Source organism: Prosopis cineraria, unplaced genomic scaffold (assembly GCF_029017545.1).
Source record: "Prosopis cineraria cultivar Desert tree isolate PC_DT_omini unplaced genomic scaffold, ASM2901754v1 PC1, whole genome shotgun sequence".
Classification (NCBI taxonomy): Eukaryota; Viridiplantae; Streptophyta; class Magnoliopsida; order Fabales; family Fabaceae; genus Prosopis; species Prosopis cineraria.
Window position 1 is genome coordinate 709,905 of NW_026555332.1, and position 27,422 is coordinate 737,326.

A 27,422-nucleotide genomic window follows, 5' to 3' on the forward strand; every position below is an offset into this window, starting at 1 on the left:
TCTTGCATCGACAATCTTATATCTCAAAGGGACTCAAGACACACCCACACCTACGATGGTAGTTAACGGCTATCATTCTCCAGTGCACTTTTATTTTCATGTTTTGGATTTTATTTTACTAGATATTCGTACGTCACTCGGTTGCCGACTAGAAAAAATCAAATAAATTAGGATAATATTAAATTGTACAAGATTGATTATTAATTTCAATTCGAATTACACTATATTTCAAAGTGATTTTGTTGCAAATCAGCTTACAGCCTTGTACCATGTTATTTGTATAGTTATTACAGTTAATAAGTATTACTTCCTTGGTCCTGCAAATGTTAGAGTTTGTTAACTAATTAAGTTAGTTACTTGTGGAAAAACTGTGTTGATTTTTTTTAAAAAAAAAAAATTACTCCCTCTAATCATTTACATTGAAAACTACTTATATTGATTGTACGATAGGAATAGTTTTAGACATAAAATAATAAATGAAGAAAGATAAAAGCGATTAAGACCTTATATGTAAAGATTAAAACAAACTCCTTAACTAGTTTTAACATTTAGAATTGAATGGAGTATTAAATCTCACATGTTACTTTGTTAAAATCTGTTATTTAATATTTAATGGTCTGAATTTCAGATTGCTTAATGCAATCTTCTAAATTACTGCCTATCTTTGATTTAAACAAAAAAAATTACTGCCTAATCGCCTGTGACTTTTGAATTAAAACATTTTTTGATAAAAAAAATGATTCTTGAATTATAATTAGTCCAATTGATTTTTAACCAGTCTATACATACAATTGTGTGATTATATTTCATAAAATGAAACAAATTACACTAATTATAATTCAAGAATAGCTTAATTGTCGAGGAAATTTCATGAGAAGAACCAACATAATTCTTCAGTTCTATACACGACGACTCCAATCACAACTGCCTTTGCAAGTGAGACTAACTATATGTCTATTTATAAGTTCTAATGATCTGTCATATACAACAAGAAGGTCCATAACTTCATTTACAAAAGTGTCAAAATAAAGAGAACCTAGGGAACAAAATACAAGCGCCAACCATGGTCAACTATCTTCAAGAAGCCTTCACATTTTCAATTTCTAGACAACGCCACCATGCACCTGGCCAGTTCTCTAACTCAAAAAAGTTGCTTAACTGATATTAGTATTATATTTATAATCTTTTTTGCTCTTCTTTTAAGCGTAAAACAGCCGGTCTTTGCTCATTGTTTCCAAAATCCATATCTTTAAGCAAAGGATGCTTCCCAGGAATCACCTTATGAGGTTTTAAAGGCGTTGAATTGGTAGTAGCAGTGGTGTGGCTGCTATTTCTAGAAGCAGGGACATCATGGTCATGTTTTCCTTCATACGTTGTTATGACAGCTTTAGGGTCTGTTGAAGATCTCTCAACATGCTTACGCACATTACATCCTGTACTAGTGCATTTGTAATAACTCCTGTTCACAGAAAATGAGCATTAGCAATAACATATTTTAAGTTCATACTAAAATATGAAAACTCATTTGAAAGCAAGATACTGATGGAAAAGAATGAACAAGCCATATTATGGGCAATGACAAAGGTAGCAGAGTCAAAGTGAAATTTCAAGTTTATCTTTCTTGTGTAAGAGTGGATGTTGCATGACTAGAGAAAGACTCGTAAATACTAAATTTACGATCATCCCTTGACAAATTTTAACAGACTTATATGTCTGAATGATCTGAAGACACATCTGGAACCGAGACATGCAAGACTTAACTAATGGGAGCAGAAGCAGCACCAGAAGGTTAGAGTAACTGCAATTTATGTGTTCATGCATTGGATGGCCTCAGCCCTCAAGTAAGAATATTAATAGAGTAACACACAAGAAAAATATAAGCAATCTAGAAGGATTCTTTAAAAAAAAAAAAAAATCTCATAGGTATCCTCCTATTGGAGGCAATCCTATTCAAGGCACAATCGGACACTAAATGTGAACACCTCTCTTAGTGGAGATTTGAACCTTGGTTTGTCATGTTGCAAAAGATTAGCTCCTTTCACTAGACCCAACCTCCATTGGTATCTAAAAAGATTCTTTAATGTACCGTAATATCAGCCAAGTGCTCTGCACCTCTCTCTCTCTCAAAGCAACACACTCATCTGGCGAAAAGGAAAAGATTCTCATTTCAATAATGGGAAATGACAAAATGAAACTTATGATTGAATCAATGGAATTTTTAAGCTAACAGGCAGGATCGCCCGCAGGCCAAAAAAAAAAATCATCAGGGAAGAGAATGGATTTGATCAATATCATCATGTGTTAAAAAAAATAATTAATGAAAAACCAAAAAAATCAATTAGTGCAGCACAATAAATTCAACGCAAGATGACAATTTCTCTCCTTTTTTTCTTTTTCTTTCTTCTTTCTTTTTTGGGAGGGGGATGAATATAAATTTCAAGGAACTATCGCATGCTCCTCATTTATGAGCTAATTCTGACCTGTTTATTGTCATCGATTTGCATTTTGTAGTTCTTGTGTATGAGTCGGATTGTCACTTGATATGATTTCAACTATACGATTCATTACAAGCATATTTTTACAAGTTCACAAGATAGCTAGAGTAGCAAATAAGAATAGACAACGTGGTCACCTTGGATGAGGATTTCCCTTCACTACTTTCTGCCCATACTTGCGCCACCTGTAGCCATCATCTAACAGATCAACTTCGCTTCTTGTTTGCACAATGATTTTAGGTTCTGTAACAGTCTTGTGGGACAAAGAAGCTTCAGAAGCTCCAACCTCAGTACTCCTGCAAAGCAGAACTCTAGTCTATATTTTGAAGAAAAAGAAAAATTCAGAGCTCCATGAAGAAGGATAACAACATTGTAAAACTTGCCTCCTTTTTGGGTTTGGCTCGCCAACATCTCCATCTTCTTCTGTAATATTTGCATCAAGTGCTTCCTCACTCTCACCTGATCCAGGTAACTGTCTGGGAGCCTCTTGATTGGAGTTCTGGTCACTCACAGGCATTGAATGGTCAGGCATGCTTTCAGATAAAACATTTGAATTTCCAACCCAACCCTGTGTATTTGACACAGACATAACTTGAATGCTTTTACTTTCATTTGATTCGCAATTATCTTTGGCAGCACGTCTGTTTGGCTGAGGCATTTCATGGTTATGCTGGCCTTTGTATGTAATTTCAGTGATATGGCCATCGGTGGCACGCTCAACCTTTTTCTTTACAGGGCAATTCAGATGTGTACACTTGTAGTAGCTCCGGGGATACTCACTCCCCTTAACCTGCTTCTGCCCATACTTACGCCAGTTATAGCCATCATCTGCTGGTTTGTCAACACCCGTAGATGAAGGTTGATTTTTGTTATCAGAGTGAGAAATTTCAGATATTTCCAGTTGGGCACCTTGAGGTTCCAAAACTGATGGTGCCACTTGCAGCTCTGATCCTTCACCTGCAGTACAGAATGGCTGCACTGCCAATGGTTCCGCAGGGGCTGTTACAGCAGAAGGTTGAAAATCAGCTTGCACGTGCATTTGTGATTGTGCTAGGACAGCTTGAGCTGTAACCTGTGCTAGAGCCTGTTGGTGGGAAATCCCAAAGGGGCTCTGTATATATTGAAATGGAGAGACAATAAGAGGCTCATACATATATATCCTCTGTCCTCAAGACATGATGATCACATTGAAACATAAGGATGAGAAAAATGCCCTGCGGCATGACCAATACATTCCGTCATATTATGCAAGCAGCTACTTCTCCACATAAAGAAAGCAATATTATCACTAGATAAAACCAAATTCTTTACAGGAAAAAAGACATATCAGAAATAATGTTTTCCTCAATAAAATTTGGCATGCATCATAAACATGTAACTCTTATCCAATTACTTTTGATTTTCCTACGGCTAAAAAACAGACAAAACCATGAGATTCAAGGTAATCCAATCCAATTACAAGTCATCTTAATATGATATATAACATATATTATTTTTAAAAGTGCTGGTCTCATTTCTAACACTTTCTAAACTGAACCATGTGATTCAAGTTCAAGGTATAAAGATGAGTTCCAAGAAAAAATTAAATGCTTGACTTTTCAGTTATCAACTATGATGTCATGGATACAATTCCTTCAGTAGTATCGAAGACTTCTCCACTTGGTTTCTCTCTAGATCTCAAATATGCACCAGACAACGGAGAAGATTATCAATGAACCCGGTCACAAAGGCTCTAGACCAACTGAATGAGCCAGAGATCGACTACTTGAATGCATGCATCGAAGGGTAACGAGTAGTAACTAAATGCACAAAATACCACGTACCATCCACCTTTAAGACAAAAACAAGACAAACCCATCCAGAAAAGAAATTTCAAGACGTTACAATATATGTTAAATCATAAACTTGAACGAACTAACATTCAAGGTGGACATGCTAGCCAAGTCTACTTCCGGTATTCCCATAAAAGCAGCAAGGCAAGCGAAAAGAAGCGCAAGGCAAGTACAAAGTTAAATTCCTTCAATTACCTGCGGCGAAAAGAAGCCTGGAGAATTAAGCAAGCCAGAAGGGCTAAGCCCAGGCGGGATTGTAAACAATGGGGAACGAGAAACGACCAAATTCATCGGTCGACTCTGCTTGAGCCCCAAATTCTTCGTTGCTCCATCCTCACAAGTATTGTCCGGAAGGAAGCCAGGCCTGGCGCCGAAAGCAAGCGGCGAAGCCATAGCTCCGGCGAGCAGCTGAGAGAAAGAGCGGCAATCGGAGTCAGGGTAACCGTCGGAGAAGAAGCTAGCGACGAGAGTCATGGGGCCGGGGCTCAGGCCGGGTCCTCCGGTGAAGAAGGCCTCCATGGGAGGTCGCGGCGGGAGAGTGATGGTGGGACGAGGCGGCGGTGCCGTGAGGGATTGACCATTTTTGGCTGCCATTGATGGATAAGAGGAAGGCAAGGAAGGAAGCAAGAGCTCTAAGAGCAGTGAATCTGGCCAACTGCAACTGAGTGCTGTGTTTGGTAATCGTGCAAGTAATGATGGTGTTTCGTGCTATCTTCAAGAGTGCAGATTCAGAGGAAGGTCCACGACGCAATGAAAATGATGTCTTCTTTTAAAAAAAAAAACAAAAGAAAAGAAAAAGAAAAAGAAAATTAAATTTGTTCCTCGTAGTTGTACAAAATCTGAACGCAAAAAGTACAGTATTAACTTCCTGTAACGGAACAGGCAATGGATATGGATGGGGCATGTCGCGGGGCAATCGAGGAAGAACGAAATTCCTCCGTAAAATTATGTAATAATTACGCTATCTATTTAAAAATATAAAATATTTTTAATTAAATTTTATTCTCAATTAAATAATTATTTATTTTTTAATTAATCTTATCTTTTTATATTTACTCCTATTAAACACCTTATAATAAATATAAAATTATTATCAATAGGAACATTTAAAAAAAAAAAGCAATGATTATATCTTAAAAAATAAAAAATATCTTACATTTTTTAACATCTAACTCTTTAAAAAATGTCTTATATTTTTAAATAAATGAAGTATTATTTATTAGGTGAGAAAAACTAACTTTTCGATTGCTTATCTTTATTAAAAAGGAGAGGTAATAACTGAGATAACTTGGTCAACTTATAATTATAAAATATATAGTTTTATACAGTTATATGGTACTCTTTATGTTTCAAATTATAATATATTTTTTAAAAAAATTAATATTTTAAAATATAAGATATTTTGATAAAAATAAAATTTTATTAATAATACTTTTTTAATATACACTTCTTATATATTCTCTATATTCAATATTATTTCATCAATAAAGTATTAAATGAAAGAAATTTTTAAAAGTATATTTTTATCTTAAAAAAGGAAAGTTATAAAGTATATTTAATGAGCTTTACTGATATATGAAAACTTACCTAAAAATATCTTATAATTTAAGATAGATGGAGTACTTGTTTTATTTTAATGCATAAGATGTCAGAATTGAGGTTTAAAATATTAATGAATGAATACTAATATCGAAAAATGGTATTTTAGGTAGGAAGACGTCAAATAGTAAATTACAAGATTTGAAAAAAAAAAATAAACAAGGCGCCCTGATAGATGTGCAATTATAAATAAATCAAGAAATATCTTAGGTGAAGAAAAGTTTTTACATCTAACATATGAATCATTTAAAATTTTAACATTAAAATTATCTTTCTTTACTTCATGTGCAAGTCAATCTACATATTAATTAGTTTTTTTTTTTAGGGTCATCGATGGACACTTGTCAATTGCATATAAGAAAATCATTTATCCTTTTAATGATGCCAAATAGAGGATGATTATAATCGTATAAGGTTAATTTTTTTAAAAATTACAATAAATATTAACATAAGAGTAATCTTCCAAGCAGCCAAAAAAATCTAGGGGTTCCAAAATGTTTTTGGTAAATTGTAAGATATTGAATACTGAGTGAGTGGCCGTGGAATCTCGGTGAGCTTGCCGGTCTCCCAAGGGCACAATCTCTCCCTTGCAAGTCCTTTTTCCCCCTTTTGGCAATCACCCCCCTCATGTAAGTCCACGGCGCATGGTGTTGACTGTCTCGTCAGAACAATAATAATTAATAATTAATATAATAAAACTTCATCAAAAACTACCATGTGAATAAAATATGAATCACTTTAAATTCCCCCTTACAAAGTATTGCTTTTCTTTTTTTTCCTAACTTAGCTTTCTAACTATAAAACTAATTTTTTTAAAAATTTAAACGTCATTTAAGAAATTATTTTTTTATAAAAACAATACTTTCATACACATTTTTAAGAATTGAACTAAAAAATAATATTTTAAGAGTTTAAATTGCTATTATCTATGCTACACTCACTTAATAAAACGTTACGTCTTTTGTCTTGTAAGTTTTCTTAATAGATTAAAGGTTAGATAAATTAAGTACATGTTTGATTTTTCATGTGAAAAGTTAGTTTGTCAAAAATTTATTTGACAAAAGTTAGTTTAATAAAAATTAATTATTGTAATAAAATTTATGTTTGAATATATTTTTTTAAAGTAAATTTAGTAAATTAAAAATTATTTAAATTTTATAAAATAAAATGTACTTTTAAATATATAATTATAAAAAAATATTGATTTATGATAATTTATAATCATTATTATACAAACGTAATATATTATAAATGTTTAAAAAATATGATAAAAATTTTAAATGAAATTGTATAAATAACATAAAAATTTTATTTTTAATAACATATATAATAAAAAATGAATAAAATAATATAAAATTAAAAAATTGGGAAAAATTATAATAAAATAATGATAAATAATGGAATTAAATTATTTTTGTGATAAAAATAAATCATTTTAAAAAAATGGTAATTTCCCCCAAAAAATGCCTAGTTTTTCAGCCAAAGGTCCATTTGATCAAAACTAAAGCCAAGCATGGGTTACGTTGGCTAAATGAATTTTCAAGAATGTTTCAAATGTGTTTCAAATATAATTCTGATTTGATGATATTTTATCCAAACAATATTTCACTTTTTGCAAGCACGAAAACACTTCCTAAATGTGGAAAATCACACAAAACCAAATAAACGCTAAGTTTTAAGGGCTCGCTTGGCCTAAAACTCACACCTAGCCATTGTTATAAAAGCTTGGAAGTGTTACATCTCCAAATGGCATAAGCATTCAGTCTATAGAAGCAATTTACTTAATTATATTTAATAAGAGTATTTTGAATATAAAATAAGATTAATACGCAATTTAAATTATAAACTACAGGTCCAAAAATAATTTAAACCTTATACCTGCAATTAATACCTTTTAAACCTTAAATAATTAAATATGAAATAATTTCACTCCCACCATATTAACTTGGCACTAACGTCTGTTACTTTAAGCTTATTAGGGGCCATGTTTTCTTTGCCCACATTCTCTCTCCATACGCTAGTTCTCTCCTCCCCCTCTCTCCGCCTAATCTCTTGCTGCTATCTCCATATGTCAACATTGTTGCCTTCTCAACTGCTAAAATTCAATTGGCTTATTTATCATTCAAGTTAACCTTCTGATCCCAATTGACAACATGGTCGTTTGATCTCCTATAGCTTCAATTTATCCCCAAGCTCATCCTCCGATTTCATTCTCCATCTGATTTTCCTTTGCTTCTTCCATCACTTCTACAGAATCTTCCTCCTTACACTCTTGGTTAACAAAGGTGAGGATGAGCCGACCATTTTGGCATTGAGCAAATCGAGAAGTTGTTGTAAGAAGGAACGGACACAGTTTTAAGGAATAATCTCACATGGGTGTTTCTATGGATGCGTTTAACAAGCTCCAACGTGACAATCATATTTTTAATTACGTTCCTCATCAGACTCACTAAGGCGCCTCACTTTGGCATACCCTACTTCTACCGTCGCCAACAATCCCCTTACTGCGATTGCCCATTGGTATGGTGTGCACAAGAAAGCTAGTCCATTCATTATTGCTTTATTGATCAAGTCTCTTAGATAGAAGAATGCCATTCTCTACCGTCATCCTTCTGGTCTCCCCATCAACATTCACTATATGATTGAGCTTGTTGGCGCTTATTATGATACCATGTTGGCCTTCGAGGCAAGCAAGGTTGGGGGCGTTGTAGGAATATGTGGTGGTTGCTTTCACTTTTATGTTGGACTTTGATGTTGAGGCCACCATAGATATAAGGTCTTGCTCTAAGGCTGCGATTAGTTTTTTTTTTTTGTTGGAAGTGCACTTGACGAAGTCATTTGGACTGGCCAGGACAAAAATCCTATTCATGAAAACAATAAAGATGATGATGAGAATGTATGATTCAAGCATTTTCATTGTTGTAACTCGGAGTAAGAAGGTTTTTTTTTTTTTTTCCGTTTCCCTTAGGTTCCTTGTTTAACCATAAGGTATTGCATCTCCTGCATTCTTCCATGCTGATAATGATGCCGTCCCCAAAATTGAGAGAAAAGCAAGGACGTTGACAAAAAAAGGCGGGAGAGAAGAAAGCAAAGAGGGAGCAACATGCAAAACCACACTCTTGAACGGTAGCTAAGAGCTCTCAAAGTTCTCAATTCGAAGCAAAACCTCTCTAGGTTTGAGTGAGAGAGTGGAGGAGGAGAGGAGGAGAGAGATTATTCAGTGATGAGAGTTAGGCCTACCACTTAAAACTAACATCCATATACTTCAATTTAATATTCAGGTGAAATTACCTCAAGTTTAATTATTGAAAGTTTAAAATGTATTAATTATGAATAATTAGGTGCAAATCATCCAAAAACTTATAACTCAAGATTTAAATTACATATTAATTTTTTAAAAATAAAAAAAAAAGTCATATACATCAAGAATAGAAATGCATGGAAAAAATAATATTTAAAATCTCCTCATCAATAAAAGTATAAATAATAAAGTTAAGGTATAAAACTATTTTTAATATTTTCACTCAAGTGCATCCTATAAAATTTTTTGACGTAATATCGTCCCAATATTTTTTAATTTGGTACAATTTCATCATTCAATTAAGTTTGACTCATTTTGACTGTTAAATTAAAGTGTCAAACTGTTATCTGCTTGAGTGCCGCATAACAGTCCACGTCACTTTCTCTTCACTACCCTTCCATTTCCAAACCTTTGTTTCATCCCATTCTTCGATCTCCAACTTCCTCTCTTTGCGCCCCCCCCCCCCCTCTATCTTTTCTCTATCCCCGCTCGATCTCTACTTCAAATATGCTTCAAATCTTAGATTTTAAGTTTTGATTGGAGGGAATATGAGTTCTATGAGGTCATACCGTTTAGGATTTGGTTTGATTGGGTGAGAAGAATTTGAGTTCTATTGGCCGCCATTTAACTACGCCTGCTGTTGCCAGCGTCTCTCTCTATTTCAAAGCTATCGAGTATGTTGTTCTTTGGTCACACACCGGCTCGACGATACCCATGGTCAGAGGGAAACACGAGATCCAAATCAGTAGACGGATTGAGAGGTTAGGGGGGTTCAACGTGATTCAAAGTTAGCAACCCATATTTCAATTCGAAGCGATTCCAAAGACCCAAACATAATTGAGCATTGTAGTTGACAGATCAAGACTGTGGAAGTGACGTAGTGGTGCGACGGAGACAGATCGAGACAAAGGAAGTGAGGGAGTAGTGCGACGCTGACGCCAAACGCTGATTGTTTTAAAAATTTCTAGGTTCCAAAGTTTCTAGATTTTATCTATTTCAAAATCGTTCTTTGATTGTTCTGATGCCTTGTATATAAATTTTACTTCGATTGTTCTGGGTTTGAAAGGAAAACAAAATTTTTTACTTTGATTTGTTTATTTTGCTATACAATGGGATGAAGATGAGGGACAAAGATTGCTGGATCTGGGTATGTTTATTTTACCTTGATTTGTTTATTTTCCTTCAATTGTTCTGGGTTTGATTGCTGGATTTGTTTATTTTACTTTGATAGTTTGTTTTTTTTTTTTTTTTGAATGAGAAGACACGGACAAGGTCGGTTACAAAAGTCAAGATACATTAGAGTTTAAGATCAAGACGTTTTTACGCGAAACATTATAGATAGGAAGGCCGTAGTGGTTATACGAAGTTTTTCGTGCTAACAAATCAGCACATTTGTTTGACTCTCTAAAATATAGTCAAAAATAATTGTTTAGTTTTTCATAATAAACTTTTTTATTTTTTTGATGGTAGTCGTTAGAGGATGACTTTTGAAAAATTATGTCGAATAAGAGAGAAGGCTGTCATAAAAATTATGTTCCTACTTTGATCGTTTTTGTGCTTGATTTTGAATGAAGAATGAATATGCTTTGGATTTTTTTTTTTTTAAATTTTGCAGAGGAAAACAATGAAGAAGATTGGTCTGCGTAAGGAGGGAAGATGATGACATGGCCAGTAGAGGATTGTTTCTTTTTATTTTAAAATTTTAAAAGATGTCATACTGCCAGCCATGCATATAATAGTTAAATCTTATTGACTAATGGTCAACATAATCAAATCCTAACGGCCAGGTGAAATTGTACTAAAACAAAAATATTGAGGTAAAATTATGCTTAAAAATACTTTAGAAGATAGGATGGGCTTTTCTGAAAACATTGAAAATAGTTATGTACTTTAAATGATATAATACTTTTGAGAACTGTAATTGGATGCATAATTTTACATGAAACGCATAATTTTACATGAAACTCAAACTCTTGTTGTGAATTATACAGCCTTTTAATTTTTTTATATTTTATGTTAATATTGATTGTTTTTGTATGTCATAAAATCTCTATGGGTTGTAACATGCGTCTATGACACATTTGAGCCCAAGAATGCTCAAATGAGAATTAGTCAAGATACGTTATATTCACATACCAACACATACAAATACAAAATAAGCAAAGCCAAAAGTCAGCTACTCACTCGAATATTTGAAGAAGAGTATTTGGAAGTGAAAAAAGAATGCGTAACAATAAAATAGTTCAACTTATTAGTGCAAGTTACAGCACACACTAAAAACATCGAAATGTACTCAAAAACCAGACAGATTTAAATTATACATGGCTTATATCTAAAGGGAAATCTCTTCAGAAAAAGAGCGATCGAGTGAATGAAAGTGGAAGGTGTGTCTCATTCAGCCTTATTTAACTACGCACAACATTCCCTCAAAAAAGAAAAGAAAAGAAAAGAAAAGAGGTAAGGTGTTGATGTGTTGATGATATAAGCAAGGCGAACTCAGACTTCACGATTTAGTCTCAGAAAAATAAGTGGAAGAAACAGCTAAGCCTTGCACATCGTAAGTGCGAACCAATCTTTGTCTCTGGCTAGGTGTCTCAAGCCAACAGAACTCCAAATGGAAAGACTTTGATTCTGCAACACTTTTTGCCACGTCACAAGGACACCCCATGTACATCCCTCCAGGCAATAGCGTAACCTGGTATCCTCCCTCAAATGTAACCAAATTCTCTGACATTGTCCCCTTCCACTCCACATTTGTAGTCACCTTTTCATTTTCCTTGTTCGATGTTGAAGCCACAGTCTGGGACACAGAAGCAACAGCAGTTCATTTTACAAGATCAAGGTAAAGTAAAGGGACTCCTTATGGAATTTATAAAATATGAAACTTTTCTAAGTTACATGAATACAGGGAAAGTATTATTTTTAGCCTCTGAAACTTTGTTTCAATTATCAATACAGTACTTAAATTTTGAATAAGAACAACTTGGTTCTTATAGTTTCTTGACTTCAAATAATTCAGTCCTTATAATTTGTTGACTCAATAGAACTCAATCCTCATAATTCCTTAATAAATTAGAATGACTAAATTACATTGAATCAAAGTTCAAAAATTAAATTGATAATTGAGAGAGAGTTTAAGAATTAAAAGTTATATTATTCCTAAAATATATCGGTTTTGGTTAACTTTCTTTTAGCAGTCACACTTCTTTTCATTTGCTTGGGCTTGTGCCGCAAGCGTGACATGCCTGATTAAGCTGGCCTTGGCCATCCATTTCAAGTGACACAACTGTATCAGCTTCAGCGATCGTAGATCCGTACACACCACTACGTTTTGTAACAGAGTGGCCTTTCCACTTGCCAAGAAATGGTAAAATCCTGCTCTCTGTGTCCTGCCATGAATCCAAACAAAGAAAACGTGTCATACATGAAAGAAACCACCAACAGAAAAATAACTCAGTCACCAAGCAACTCTAGAAATCAGCAGAGTTCCCAACAAATAAAGAAACAAGCCAGTGTTCGTGGGGAGGTGAATTTATTTCATGCATAAAAATTAAAAACTGCACTTATCCCAAGTACCATTGAACTGCTAAGCAGAGGAGGAGACCCATCACTTTTTTCCTCTAGGAAAACAATAAGCATATCTACAACTCCTTTTGGATCCAAAATGTGAAAGGCTCTTGCTCGCATCTCTGCCTGTAGAGAATACAAGCAATTCTCACATACAACAGAAGGTCGACGAGAGGGAAGCTTTACATTTCTGCACATAAAGGGAATGGAAAGAAAGTCTAAGCAAGCAGTAGAAATATATGAGAAGGTTCTCAGTATCAATGCCCAAAACAGACCATATTTGTAGTTGTGCTTTTAGACATGACAACCCCATGGCAACATTGGCAAGGAGTTGTCAAATAGTAGGCCTATGGGAACTAGAATTTTAGATTTATTTTGAAATTAGTGCACTAATTTGAAACTTGGCTTAACTAGAATAATCACCGCAGATATTAATTTATTATTTGCATTTCTGATCCTAATAGGTGAATTGTTCCTAATGGGAACACTTTAAAATAGGTGTACTTTTGTTACTATCCACGCCAGCTGCAGTCTCAATTTAATCTACTCATTTCTAGAAACTGCACCGATTACAGTTAAACATTCAACCTGATTACAAACTAATTAAATAGTGCTAGGGGACCTTTCAGAGAATCACTTACTTTGGTGATTCTTCACCAGTGTCATCTTCTCCAAGAACCCCTTGCCTCAATACAGATTCCAGCATGCCAGCTGTCTGATATCTCAGGGAAAAGGCTCTTTCAGATGGAAAAAACCCAATCTGCAGACTAACCATGGTGGATATTTTACAGAAGACAAAGGGATTACAAAATATAAGGCAAAGTTACTCTTTCCATAGAAAGAAATTGAGCATTCTGTGTATCCTGAACCACCAAGCAATAGGAGAAAAACTCACTTGTTGATATTTTTCAACAGTAAACATATTGGTTTCTTTGATTTTGTACTCTGCCCACTCTGGTTGCTCATCATAGCCAGAAATTGAAGTACTTGATGAAGGTTGCTTAATGTATAGGCTGCGAGAAGCAATGTAATAAATCAATCAAAGATTTGTAACTTGCAACGGTTGCGTAAGAGATACAATGATTAATGACAATTTAGCTCTAAAGAACTGGATAAAACATAATAACTCTATGACCAAATGGATTTAATCCACCGGAGGTGTACCGTATATTGTCATTTTGACGCTAACTTCTATGAAGTCAGTCAACATCCAAGATATCTATCTGTATTACACCGATAAAATGGATAACGAATGGCATCCAAGGTATGGTCTTATGGGATGACACCATTTAGGTAGTAGTACTTCGTCGCCCTCAAAAACCACGAAGATATGACATGACCCTGTTGAACTTGTTCACTCTCACGACATGACAGTTTTATCGTTTCTATGTTAAATTGCCCAGTATGACAATCTTAATTACCGCGGTTTCCAAGATACTATAGAATTGTGAGATCCACAGAGTGTCTCCATGAAAAGATGATCTATCCCTTTCCTTTTAAGTACAAAAAGATTCATGAGAAGCTTACGTCTGAATGAGACTCATGAGATGATCTTCTCCATAAGAACTTGCTGAAAGCTTCGTACTTATTTGTTGCAACAAATGCCCAGAAGCGTCAAATTGCTGAAAAAGGGGAGAGGGAAGGCTTACTACGGCAAAAAACACAAAACTGCTACTCAAAGAAATTTTCCATTACAATGCTTACATAGAAAGAGCCGTTCCATTTTCCCATATTAAGCTCGATGAAGCTGTGAAGATTGTCTATGCTCATTACTGCCTCTTCCAATGAAGGGGACGATGGCGAACTCGAGGCTCGGATTCTGGGAAAGGAACACGAAGAACGTTTTGGATTTGATAGATTCACCGAAAAGGTTCGAACATTGTTGGAGTTGGGTAATTTGGGCCGAAGGGATCGAAACCGAGTAGTGGATGGAAGCCATGGCTTGGAAGAAGGAGCGGAGGTCGACCCTATATAAAATGAGTAAGTGGTAACGCGCATTATCTAATCTGCCGACCAATAAGGAATTTTCCTAAATTTTCAGAACTGTTTTTGTAAATCCCAATACTCATTACTCTCTTTCCCTCCTACAATATTTAGAAGAAACTGGGTAATGGGTAATCTGAATTTTTTGGATTTTGAATTTTAAGAATACTCTAAATTTACTTACTCTTCACATTGAATTTTATCAATAGTTAAAAATTATTCAGATATATTTTTATTTAAAATTAAAAATTAAAAAAATCTCACAATTAAAATACTCTTTACATATGTTATCCATATCAAAAATTTGAAATTTGATATTTTAGAAGTATTATATAACAAAATCTTTTACTAATTTTGGTTTATTCACTGAATTCAAATCACATTTTTTATATAGCATTTAATGAATAATCTTAATTAATTAATTAATTTAACTTTAATACCCTCCGGTCTATGAGGGGAGAAATAGAAAGTAATTTAACTTTAAAACAAGTTTATTGTTTCAGATAATCTTAATTATTGAGTTAGTAGTTTAAAACGACTTATACATAGGATTGGTAGAATGAATGGAGTTAATTGACTACAATCCATTATAGTTGAAATCAACTTATTGTGGGATAATATTGTTGGTTATTTAGTCTTCTTTATCATGAATGATTATTTGAATCATAACTTACGTTTTTTTAATAAAAAAAATTGATGCATTTAAATTTGAATAAAATAAAATATAAAACAAAAATAATCTTCTTTTAGTAAAAAGCAAAAAAAAAATTAACTATAAATAATAATCCATAGATGGAACTCGGAAGATAATGAAATTAATTTTGTCACCATGGGAAAATAATCTGTTTAATATGATTATTATAGATAAAATAATTGCATAGGTTATTTCAAAGATGGACACTGCATAATAAAGAATGATGCTACAAACTTATACCCTGCCTCTCCATTCAGAAAAATAACATCAAGTATAATGGTTGTCAGTTTATGTTCCCAGGGTCGGTGCAACATTAACATACACGCTCATGACCAGATTTGATGTGCTGTCACGACCACTGTCATACAGGCCAGGGAAACTTAAGCTGCGAAAGAAATTTGAATCAAGAAACAATTGAGTTGCACCACACAATACGAGATAAATCGTTCTCCTTTTTATGAATAATACTTCCGTAATAACACAAGACTTCATCCCTCAAAAGATTCTGATAATAAGCAAAAAAAAAAAAAAAGTGCCTAGCCCTGTTAACCATTCCCAGCCTCCACTACTTGGTTATTTAGCCGCTCCAGAAGCCTCAGAGGTCTTGACTTCTCTAGGACACTGAGATACATAAGGTTTGAGCTGCAAAAAAGAATAACAATAAAAATCAGCAATGAGCCTAGAATATAATGCATCAAGTCCTAAAAATGCAGAAATTAGATAACTAATTCATATAAATAAGGAAATTAATTTAGCTAGCTATTTGTAAAAAAGTTGAGATAGTTTTCCTTAAATGCTCCTCCTTTGTATTTTTTCACTGAAAACTACCCCTACTATGTGCGCAATCAATAGGGTAGTTTGGGAAAAAATGACAAATGTGAGACACAAAAGAGACAAGGGTCGTGCATTTAACACCAAAACAAACTCCTCAACTAGCTCTTACATTTATGACCAGAGGAGTACCATTTTAACAATTTAGGGTAAGATCACAGGGATGCAACAAGAACTAACATGATAAGAAGAAAGAGAATGCAAATATACAGAAAGATGCAGACCTTGAAATCAGTCAGATCAGGGACTACATAGTTTGGCAGTTTTCTTGCAATACAACATATCCACCTGCAACAAAATGCAAATATACATTATAGACGAAAAATAATACAATATGGCCCTCATGTTTGCATCTTTGTACATAGTATTTTACAATGCCTAAAATGTATATCATGGATCTCAAGTAAGAAAATTTTTAGAAGCAGGATTGGATTCCGAGGATACAACTCCAGGAATGGTTGGAGTTATTAAAAGTCATATAACATACACTAGGAATAAACTCCAGAAAAGATCAACAGAATACATCCCAAAAGGCCACAAGTTTACGTGCATTTGGTATGATTATGTAGATCACTCAATGTGCTGAAATGTTGGGAAAAGCAGATTGAAAAGGCAAAACAACAACCAACTAAGGTAACCACCATGCTATATATAGGAGTAGTACTAAGATTGAACATTGAACAATCATTGTAAAAGGCTAAATTGCGCATAATTCTCTTAAATTTTGGATCAAGTGCAGAAATCCCCTCATCTTAAAAAGTTAGCAGTGCACCTCCGCCCCAACCTCCAATTTTTAAGCAGACAAACCTCTATACTTTAATTGATCCTATTAAATCCTTAACAAGATGCACCAATCAAATTTAAGTGAACAAAATATGATAGATGACATGGTGGCAGCTTAATAATAATTTTAGAGACCACAAATTTCACAATATTCATGCCCTAGACAGAGATGCAGACCTCTGTCGCTCTCTCCTTGGAGAAGATTTCTCCGTTCCCTGTTTTAATTAAGTATCTGAAATGCACCATGAAACATTTAACGGAGTGTGATGGAAGAGGGAGATGACTAAAATAGGAAGGCATGGTTGGGTGATAGATGAGATGAAGCAAGGAAGGATAATAACGAATTTTTTAAAACTAATGAAGGAATCATAGAAAGAGGTGTTTACTAGAGATTCAGATTTCAGAACCCAAAATTGCTCTGCAGCCAATAATCCAAAGTTGCTCATATGAAGATGGCTCTAAAACGAAGTTAGGTTGTTTGTTCATTATTTCCCTTTCATAGGCTGCAACCTCTGTTTTTATTAGTAATCTATTGACAGAAGTTTGAAAGAACAAAGTAAGAATTGTCGTAGTTGAATCATTCTTGGGTATAATGAAAATACAGCACATGAAAATACAGTACAGTCTGAAAGTGCCTTCCTAGTATTGGTTTGCTGGAAGTTGCTAAACAATAGTTCTCTATCTCTATTCTGTCTTTTAAAATCTAATCCAAAACTGTTCCTCCAAAAGAAAAATAAACTCAAATATGATAACAGATTATAGAACCTTTCCAATAATCCATCCTACACATTTTGTGCAACGATAGCCATTGCAATTTATTTTGTGAAGGTCAGCAAACCTTTGCGCGTGTGGAAACCAGTAGGCTTGCAATTTTTCCCTTTGTAGTAACCTCGGGGAGCACGTTTTGACGATAGAATGTCAAGGGACGAAGTTCGCTTCCTTCGAAATGCCCTTCCTATCCCAAGAATTAGTCCCAAAGGCATCGTGTCCCCTGTTCAAGATGGGAAATCAGATTCAATGATCACCGGATTTTGGGAGAAGATAAAGTTTATACCTTCTTCAAAACTTGCCGGACAACCACGCAGGGATGACAAATGTAGACGGCGCCCGACGGCGAGCTCGACCAAGAGTGGAATGCCGAACAAAAAATTGAATTTGCTAGTTGCCACCAGTCGAGGGTGCGTTTTGTGGAGTCGTCTTTTTTTTTTTTTTTTCCTTTAGGGAGGAGGCAGTCCAAATTTGCATCGTTAGATTAAATTTGTTGGCAAAAATAAATAAATAAATTAATAATTTTTAAGTTAAATTATACATCACACTTTTAAATTTTGAATCATATATACACAACCTCTTTAACTTTTGAAATTTTATAATAAAACCCATCAACTTTTATATCTCCGTATATAATTATATATGATTAATTTTTTTATATTAATTATTTATATATAATTTAAAATTTAGATATGTTATCGTATATCAATCAAAGTTTAAAAGCTTAGATGCACACAAAATAAAATTTAAAAAATATATAATTAATTGTTAGAAATTATTTGTATAAATTTCAAATTTAAAAAAATTTATTGTTAAGTTTTAAAAGTAAAAAGAGTCATTTATATATGATTTAAAGTTTAAAAAAGTCATATATAATTTACCATAATTTGTAAGATAGTGTATGGGATTTTTTATTTTCTTTTTTTGACACCAAATGGAGTGGGATATGATGGTTAAAAGTAACATACCTATTTGGGAGAATTTTTAAAAGGAAGTTGGATGGTTTGGGGTGACTTTATAAGTCATTCTTGACTATTTTATATTTATTATTTCTCAGTTCTCAAATTACCATATCCTTCTTACCTTCTCTTACTCTTTCACTTTATCTCATCTTAAAACTAAAAGTTATAATTATATCTAATGCAAATCTATTAATTTTATAATTATTCTAAAAAAATTATTAACAAAATTATTTATTCTTCTAATAAAATTCTTAAACAATGAAATGTTACATTCTATTTCATTTTATTAATCATCATTCATTTTTCGTTTCATTGTATCCTCTCAAACATATCTTAACAATAAAACTTTAATTTAAATGATTGAAATTTGCAATGAAAAAGAAGGGAAGGAAACTCCGCGGAGAAAAATCCAATCCATATTTTGTGCATGTTAATTCAAGCATATAATGCTTGTTTTACAATTATACACTACTATAAAAATGAAAAATTAATATAAATTATATATTTCATATTGATATAAATTAAATTAACTGTTTTACTCCATTCATGAAGGTAATCTTTTTGCTTTAAGTTTTTGACTTTTTTGGGAAAAAAAGTCAATTTTTAAAATTATGAGCTATTGCAAACGCATTAGTAATATATATATATATATATATATGTAATCTATAATATCTATAAAAATGGTGAAGTAGAGGTCATTACAAAAAAAAAAAAACAAAGATGTGCTTGCAGAGATAATATTGAATACACAAAGCCCAATTGCTCATTTTCTAGATGAGGTTCCAATTTAGTTTTAGGCCATACATTACGAGAACGGATCTCACTCTGGCTATTTTTCAGCATTTCAATGTTAATTGTAATTTATGAATATCTCTTTTATTTTTAGCTGACTTTAACCTTGTACTTCAATCTTTTTTTCAGGAGTATAATCCTTTGTTTTCCTTAAAAAAAAAAATTAAGGTCCAATTTTATCCCTATTCTTATTTTTTAGGAGTGTCGAGCACCTTATACTTTTAAATGTAACAATTTTACCTTTGAACTATTATTTTGAGAAGCAAAAAACCTTATTAATGAATCATTAACTTTGTCATTATATGCTGATGTAACATGTGTGTGAGCACACACAGTGACAAATAAGACTTTTACCATATCCTTTGGCATTAATTTGCTTTTGAACTCTTTTTCCTGAAGCATTTAGTATCCTAAAGTCTTTTTCTAGGAGTATTAGGTACCTTGAAGTCTTATTAAAATAAAATTTAACATATATTGCCAAAATATTAAATATTTTCATATGTAATAATTTAAATATTATTATTTATAAATATTCATTCAAAATTTATAAATTATATTTTAAATACTAACAACTCAAACTAACATTTTATAGATGACTTCTTATTTTTTATATATCAATTTTTAATTTTTTTTCTGAGACAGTGCCCAAATCATTATGTTTTTTTATGGTTGTCAAAATTTATTGATATTTTAAATATTGGTTAGGTTTCTTAATTTTTTTGGTCAATTAATGATCTTCCTCTAAAATATTGCACTATCAAATTTAATACTCTTTATACGTGACAATATTAGGAGTAAAATCAGAAATAGAACAATAAGGACCAACAAAATGACAACAAAATGTTAATTTGAAAGATACCACTTATTCCATTAATGTGTTACAAAAAGAAATTATTTAACAAGAAAAAAATGGAGATTAAAAGAAAAAATCCTTTCGTTAATTTGAAAATTCACCCCCTTCATTTTTAATACAAAATTACAAAATATTAAAAATATTAAATTATTAAATTAGGTGGTGTAATAGTTAAATAATAATATTTAAATTATTAAATATTAAAATATTTAATATTTTAAAAAAATTTATTAAATTTTATTTTAACAAGAGTTCAGAATTTCCAACGCTCTTAAAAAAAAAACTTTAGGATGCCTAACGCTCTTGAAAAAAATGTTCAAGGGCAAATTAACATTAAAGAACATGATTACCTGTCATTGTGCGTGGGTTTCATATACATGCCACACTAACATATAACAACAAAGTAAACAATTCATCAAAGGGGGGGTTTTTTGTTCCTCAAAACAATAGTTCAAGAGTAAAATTACCCCACTTAAAGTATAAAATATCCAACACTCATAAAAAATAAGTACAAAGACAAGATCAAACATTAAAAAAAAAAATAGAGTGGATCTCATGCTCAACCATCTTTATAACTTTTTCAAAGCTAGCATCCAAAATGCTAGCTTTCGAACCTGTGTTCTAGAGTTTGAGACAGAGCAGCAAACTACAAAGGCACAAAGTAGCTGCCTTTTCAAAGTTACCTCAGTATTACCAATATATATATATATATATATATAAATATGTATATGGATACTTTTACATGCTCAAAATATTTTTACTAGTTGAATGATTGGTCCAGCTTTAACAATATTGACTTGAGTTCCTGCCGACCACTAAAACCAGCATTTACACCAACATTACAAAGAGGAACAGCAAATATGCTCTGCATCCCATCACAGAAATATTGTTCAGTCCAATCTTCTCAACAAGTAGGCAACCTGAACTTCCTTTGTCAGAGGCATGATCCAATCACCGTAAAGATCAGCAACCAAGCTTGGTTTGATCTTATAGACTGGTTCCGCTCCATGGTCCTTGCTGTTTATAACTACCTCCATCCCATAATGCTTGGCCTTCATTTCCACTCTACTTTTTATTGCCTCTTCAACTTGAGGATATGTCAACATATCCATCAACTTATCTTTGTCCTGCAGAGTCAAAGTTGATTACATTAAAAACCCAGCTTGCACAAAGCCACAGGCATGCAAATCAAGCCCCAAAGAAAAAATCCAGAGCAATCCACCACGTTGATGTTTAAATTATTGAACCCACCTAAAATTAGTCCCCAGAAGTTAGTACATAAGTTACCCTTCTGGCACTACAATTGAATCAGCCTAGCAACATAACTACCAACAGCAATAAGTTCACGCTCTGATACTACTCAATCGTGCAAGTTTTAGACAGAAGCATCACTTTTCTTCACATGATTTCACAAGTTATGGTATGAGAACGATGTTAATGAGCAGTACTTTAACGAACATGATTAGAGTTTCAAGCAGAAATACCACCAACAACAGAATTATACTAACTCAATATGAACAACAAGAAGGAATGCATACAACTTTGATCACTCTCACGATTATTCATACCTGTGGTATAATGGCCTCCCTATATTCATCTGGAGAAGCTTGAAACTTAGCCTCTGCCACAAATTTTCCGTAATGGACTCTCTTTGATAGAGCCTGCAGTCAACAAAGAACAAAAATTCCAGAGACCTTAGAACCAGAGTTTGCCAAGCTATTGAACTGACCACTATTTGCTAATGTAGCCTCAAAACTTGTCAAGGTATGACAATGGCAAAATTTATCCAAGAAGTGCATGCCAAATATTAACTACACAAACTTGCAACAGTTTGTATATGTTATTGGCATTGCTCAACAGATTTATAACTGGAAATAACTATCTTGAATATCGTATGCTTGTATTATTAATACCCTGCAAGAATAGGGAGCCGTTACTTTTAACTAAATGGTTAAACACGCGCGTGCGCGCATTTCAATTTAAGATAATATATTTTTCAAAAAAGTGATTTTCACATGTACATATATCCACTCATATTATATAGAGAACAGTTATCATAATCATAATCAACTTAAAATTCTCTCTATATGTTGTTTAATTAATTATAGCACTTACTTTAGGTTTAGTTATAACATAAAATTGTAATTTGATTTAGTTTGAAATTAATTAATATAATTAACATGAAATATTATATAAAATTTTTTATCATAAAAAGAAAAAATATCCAATTAGTTCAAGTACCTAATCTAGTGGTTCAACCATCGGGTTCACATGCTTATTTACGTTCAGTGTTACAAATAGACTGATTATTAGCACCAGATTAGATTTGCAGCTGGTTTATCAATTGAACTATATAGGGTGATCAGAGTCTTAAATTTACCATGGTCTTCGCATGGTAGAGATTTTCAAATTAAGCTTTAAGTCTAATTGATAAATCATGACTTCAGCATCAAAATCTTGTTCAAATGAGGAAGCAGCCTATACTTATTCCTCTTCAGAGGTAAGTTTATCATGTTACTGATTTAGGCTTTTAGCATCAGGCAACAATCGGTCATTGTATTGTATGTGTATAAAATCAATCATCAATGAGGGGAAAGGACCTAGAAATGAGGAACACCTATTAGAGTTGGATAAATAATACTACATGAATAAACGTTGGAAATATAAATGATATATAACGTCTACAGTATTTCAACAGAACTGGAAAAGAAAATGTACTGATAAAAAAGCATACCTGCAAGCACATCGTATCACAAACAGCAGTAGATCCACAATTACCATCATCTCCTTCTGTGACTAGCCGTGGAATGAGATCTCTAAAGTATACTTCCCACACTCTATCATTTATGTTAATTGTATCAGCAATAGGATGCAATACCTATTTACATATTAATCAAAGAAAGATTTTATAACAGTTAGCATATAAAAGATTTAGCAAAAGCCCTATTATAAAGTGACATAATACTCATAATCTTTGCAGTAGACATTTACTAATTTAATTAAATATGTAAAATAATATTATAAATATTTACTATGGGCGCCATAGCAAAACCTGGCAGAAATGGATTTTCCAAAGTTAAGCAGTAGTAGTGGAAACGTTATTATGTAAATTGGTTTTTCTCACTTTTATGTGTTTTGGGTTGCAAACTGCAAAGGTCAAATAATATTAACCACAACTCCCATGTTGCAAACTCAGGAATACTACAAAAGAGAGAGCTTATTGGGCTTTTAGGCCCTGTTATTGCCTAAAAGAAAAATAATAATTCTGTCCAAGGAAGAAAATGGTTCAATGGTAAACCAAATTCTTTGTAATTATTGTGAGTGCATACTTGATGTAGGACCAGATAACAAAGAAGGGATAGAGGGAAAGGCAGGGGGGAGATAGAAAGAAAGAATTGTGGCATAGAAGTTGACAAAATAGACATGTCCATGATACAAGCGTACATGAAAACTTAAATGTAATACCCTAATTCTAACTGAATAAATTGATATATGATTTCCAATCAATATAAGGATATTCATCAACACCTTAGGGTAATCCAAAGGTGGTAACATCGGTTCAGGTAAGCCATCAGGGAAGAATGGATGCTCATCAGGGCTCTTGTATCTACCCACCTTCAGTAAAAATGGAAACCCAGTCAGGAAAAATAAAAAGCACGTACATAATTTTCAAATTAGTTATCAATTTTCAAGCTTTAGATTTCATACCTGAGAATGAAGCTTCTCAGTTTCCTTCAATATGTATTCCACCAAAGATCCATGGAATCCATCCACGGAGAAGGCATTAGGGTCATATGTATCGGCATTATAGCAATATTGCGCTCGCTCCAAAAGGCTAAATATTATGCTATCTTCTTGACGGATTAAAGAACGCCGTATACCATCAAGAGTCAAGTTTTCACTTTCATCAATCCTTTTTTTTGTTGGCACAGATCTACATAAAAGCAATAAGCTAATTTTAAACTTAAACAGACTGATAGTAAAAAATGGTTAAACAAATGATTAACGTTTACAAGTTTTCTGTGCGCTTCTTTAAGATTTAAGAATCAACAAGCCGAGCATAAACATGCTAATAATTGTTATCGGAGCCAGAGATATGAAATCTGAATATTTGCAAAACCTTGATTAACAAGAATTGGACAATATAAGTAAACTGAATAAAAGAACAAAACAGAAGAATGTTCCTCTTACAAAATTTATCATGTGGCAACCACCACACGGGAAAAGCAAACTCAGTAATGGCATAACTAAAATAGGGGCAGTTTCCACACTTGGCTAACGCCATAATTCTTTCTGATTGAGCAAATAAATCAAGCTAAACACCAGAATCACTTTCTTCCCCTTCACCAATCTCTTTCAAAGGGAAGAACAAAGCAAAACAACATTCGTGCTACCAGGCACAATTGCAAAAGATAGAAAATCTGCTAATGCTAAATTATAAGAGTCTAAACATGCCCTATGAGTCAGATTACAATAAATACACCAAATTATACGAAAATCAGAAACATGACATCGTACAAGCAGGTGGACAAACGCAGAAATGGGATGGAAAAGGCAAAATAACAAAGCAAGAGGGATTTAAACCCCAAGATCGGATGCAGCACAATGTTGCAAGAAAACTTGCAAGTACCCAAGAAGCAGTGTGCTTACCCAACTGAAGGCGCAAATGCCCGAAGAAAGAGATTGCTTTTTCCACTAAGACTGGAAGCGGGGTTGACGAGGAAGGAAGTCCTCTGCCTTGAAAAGCCAAGATCATAATTGGGTTTAGAAGAATTAGAGAAGAGAGAAGGAGCAGAAGTGGTATATCTCAAGAGAGTGGCTTCCATTTGAAAGATAGAGGAGGAAGATGAATGAGTTGCAACAAGAGAATACTTGAGAAGAAGAAGAAGAATCGAATCAATCAAATCAATACGAATGCTTAACGTGAAGGATTTAATGAGGATGAGGTCGTGGAATTTGGCGCCACAGTGGGAGGGGTAGGTGGGTGATGAGAGAGCCATCAGCGGGTTAGGTTAGGTGTTCGAAGCGGTTAGCCGGTTTGGTGGGGGGCGCCCATTGCCGTTGCCCCATTGGAAGAATTTCTTGGGTGCAAAGTTTTAAAAAAGGACTGATTATTGAATTAGACAAGCCATTAGTTGATAGTTTATTGATTCAATTGTAATTGAATTATAGTTAAACTACTTAATATTAAATTAATATATTTTTAGTTTATGTATTATAAATAAATAAAAAATATATATAAATATTTGTATTTTTTAAAAAAATTAATAAATATTTGATAAAATGATATATTGTTGATGAATATATAATTAATATTAATTATTTTTTATTATTATTTGTTTTAATTAAATTTTAAATTAAAATTTTTAAGTTTTTAAATAATTTATATTGGTTTTTAAGGAAACTAGTCCGATTTTCAACTGATTTTTTTTGTTTTTGATTAGTTTTTTTGATCATTGACCAGTTTTATTGTAGCCAATTTTAAAGGCTCAACCAAATAAAATCAAGAGCCGATGTTCTGTACGGTTTTTAGAACACTGCTGGTGTGAACCCAATTAATTATTAATCATATTTCCTTCATTTTAAATTATAAAATAGTGTTGGAAGAATTTTTTTTATTTTAAAATATAAAATAATTTTTTAAAAAAAAGTTTGTTAATGATATTTTATAATATTATATTTTAAATAGATGAAAAATTAAAATAATTTTGTAACATAATAATTAAATGTATGGAAATGTTTTTAAAAGTTTATAGTTTTTATTTTAAAAAAGTAAGTTTATATAGTATTATTATTATGTTTTAAATTATAAATTGACCTAAATATGACTATAACTTCTTTTTTTCGAAACATCTAAATTCTACTATAACAAGGGTGAAGTTAGTTTTTTTTTTTTTTTTTTGGCCAAAAGGGTGAAGTTAGTTCAAAGGAATCAACTTGAATAGGAAAATGGCTTGACGTGACAGCCACTTCTCTATTCCATGCCTTTTTTATTTTTTGGGTAAACTTTATCCATTTTGTGATTTCATAAAATAAAAATAAATTAATTAAAATTTTTAAATGTTGTATACATTAAAAATTTAATATATGATTTTTAAAAATGATATAAAATTATAATTTTTAATCAAATGTATATATATAATTTAATTTGGAATATTAAATTAAGTTGGAAAAACTAGTAAATCTTTCTGCTTGCCATAAAACTTTCAAGTAGTTTTTCCATTTATGGAATTGGTGATCCATTTTTTATATATTATTTTTTAATGGTGTTCTCTTTTGTCTTTTTGTCAATTTTAATGGTGTTCAATAATTTGAAAAAAGCTTGCAATTTTTTCAACTTCCCTCCGAAAGAAAGTCTTTGAGTGGTATTCTTACTTTGTTGGCCAAAAAACTACTGTTTCTTAATTTTGCAATTGGTCTCCAACATTTTTGAATGGCCTATGATGGAGTGAAGGAACTTGCAAAATTTTCAACATCTTTTGACTTGAGTAAATTTTTATAATTTGGCCAAAAAAGTAAGAAAATTTTTCTAATTTTCAACAGGCTACTGCAAGAAAATCTTCAACTACTCTTCCCATTTTTACAATTATGTTTAAACATATAAATGTACTAATTTAAATTATATTTGAATTTATTTGCAAAGCTAAAGTATATTTTAGTCTTCTGACTTTATATAAAATTTTAATTTGACCCTTTAATTTTATAAAATATTTTTTTAATCCTTTAACGTTATCATTGTTAATTTCAAATGACTATTTTTTATATTAATTATTTTTATTTTTTTAAAAAATTAAACTTAATATGTTAATATTTAAAAATATTTTATCAATATTTGAAAGTTTAATATAAAAATTTATTAAAATAAAACTAATAATGTTAAAGTTAAAAAACTAAAAAAATATTTTATAAAATTAAGAGATAAAAATGAAACGTTGTGCAAAATTAAAGGACTAACATAAAAA

At 32.4% G+C, this 27,422-nt stretch overlaps 3 protein-coding genes and 1 pseudogene across 6 annotated transcripts; all 4 read right to left on the minus strand.

The window, feature by feature from the left end:
- Nucleotides 1-850: 850 nt before the first annotated feature.
- On the minus strand, nucleotides 851-5,052 carry LOC129321858 (probable WRKY transcription factor 4). 3 transcript variants are annotated; one of them, XR_008596128.1, is made up of 5 exons: nucleotides 4,523-5,052; nucleotides 2,879-3,606; nucleotides 2,633-2,791; nucleotides 2,005-2,141; nucleotides 1,320-1,459 (listed from the first exon to the last, which is right to left on the minus strand). XR_008596128.1 is itself a non-coding variant. In XM_054967792.1 (4 exons), the coding sequence occupies exons 1-4, from the start codon at nucleotides 4,919-4,921 to the stop codon at nucleotides 1,177-1,179; spliced, it is 1,569 nt and encodes a 522-aa protein (XP_054823767.1). In that variant the 5' UTR covers nucleotides 4,922-5,048; the 3' UTR covers nucleotides 851-1,176. The 3 variants fall into 3 exon arrangements, 1 of the variants encoding a protein (XP_054823767.1); XR_008596122.1 differs by having other exon boundaries at nucleotides 1,321-1,459; nucleotides 1,983-2,141; XM_054967792.1 differs by lacking the exon at nucleotides 2,005-2,141 and having other exon boundaries at nucleotides 851-1,459; nucleotides 4,523-5,048.
- Nucleotides 5,053-11,455: 6,403 nt separating this feature from the next.
- Nucleotides 11,456-14,706, minus strand: LOC129321871 (uncharacterized). 2 transcript variants are annotated; one of them, XM_054967806.1, is made up of 7 exons: nucleotides 14,499-14,706; nucleotides 14,322-14,416; nucleotides 13,690-13,807; nucleotides 13,436-13,509; nucleotides 12,804-12,984; nucleotides 12,473-12,616; nucleotides 11,456-12,027 (listed from the first exon to the last, which is right to left on the minus strand). In XM_054967806.1, exons 1-7 carry the CDS (start codon nucleotides 14,562-14,564, stop codon nucleotides 11,731-11,733), a joined length of 975 nt encoding a protein of 324 aa, XP_054823781.1. In that variant the 5' UTR covers nucleotides 14,565-14,706; the 3' UTR covers nucleotides 11,456-11,730. The 2 variants fall into 2 exon arrangements, with proteins under 2 accessions (XP_054823781.1, XP_054823789.1); XM_054967814.1 differs by lacking the exon at nucleotides 14,499-14,706 and having other exon boundaries at nucleotides 13,436-13,561.
- Nucleotides 14,707-15,692: 986 nt separating this feature from the next.
- LOC129296046 (uncharacterized) lies at nucleotides 15,693-18,268 on the minus strand (annotated as a pseudogene).
- A 2,739-nt stretch (nucleotides 18,269-21,007) lies between these two features.
- On the minus strand, nucleotides 21,008-25,499 carry LOC129309398 (chorismate mutase 1, chloroplastic-like). Its single transcript, XM_054950973.1, has 6 exons — nucleotides 25,111-25,499; nucleotides 24,169-24,394; nucleotides 23,989-24,075; nucleotides 23,195-23,338; nucleotides 22,029-22,121; nucleotides 21,008-21,587 (listed from the first exon to the last, which is right to left on the minus strand). Exons 1-6 carry the CDS (start codon nucleotides 25,458-25,460, stop codon nucleotides 21,351-21,353), a joined length of 1,137 nt encoding a protein of 378 aa, XP_054806948.1. The 5' UTR covers nucleotides 25,461-25,499; the 3' UTR covers nucleotides 21,008-21,350.
- Between the last annotated feature and the right edge of the window lie 1,923 nt (nucleotides 25,500-27,422).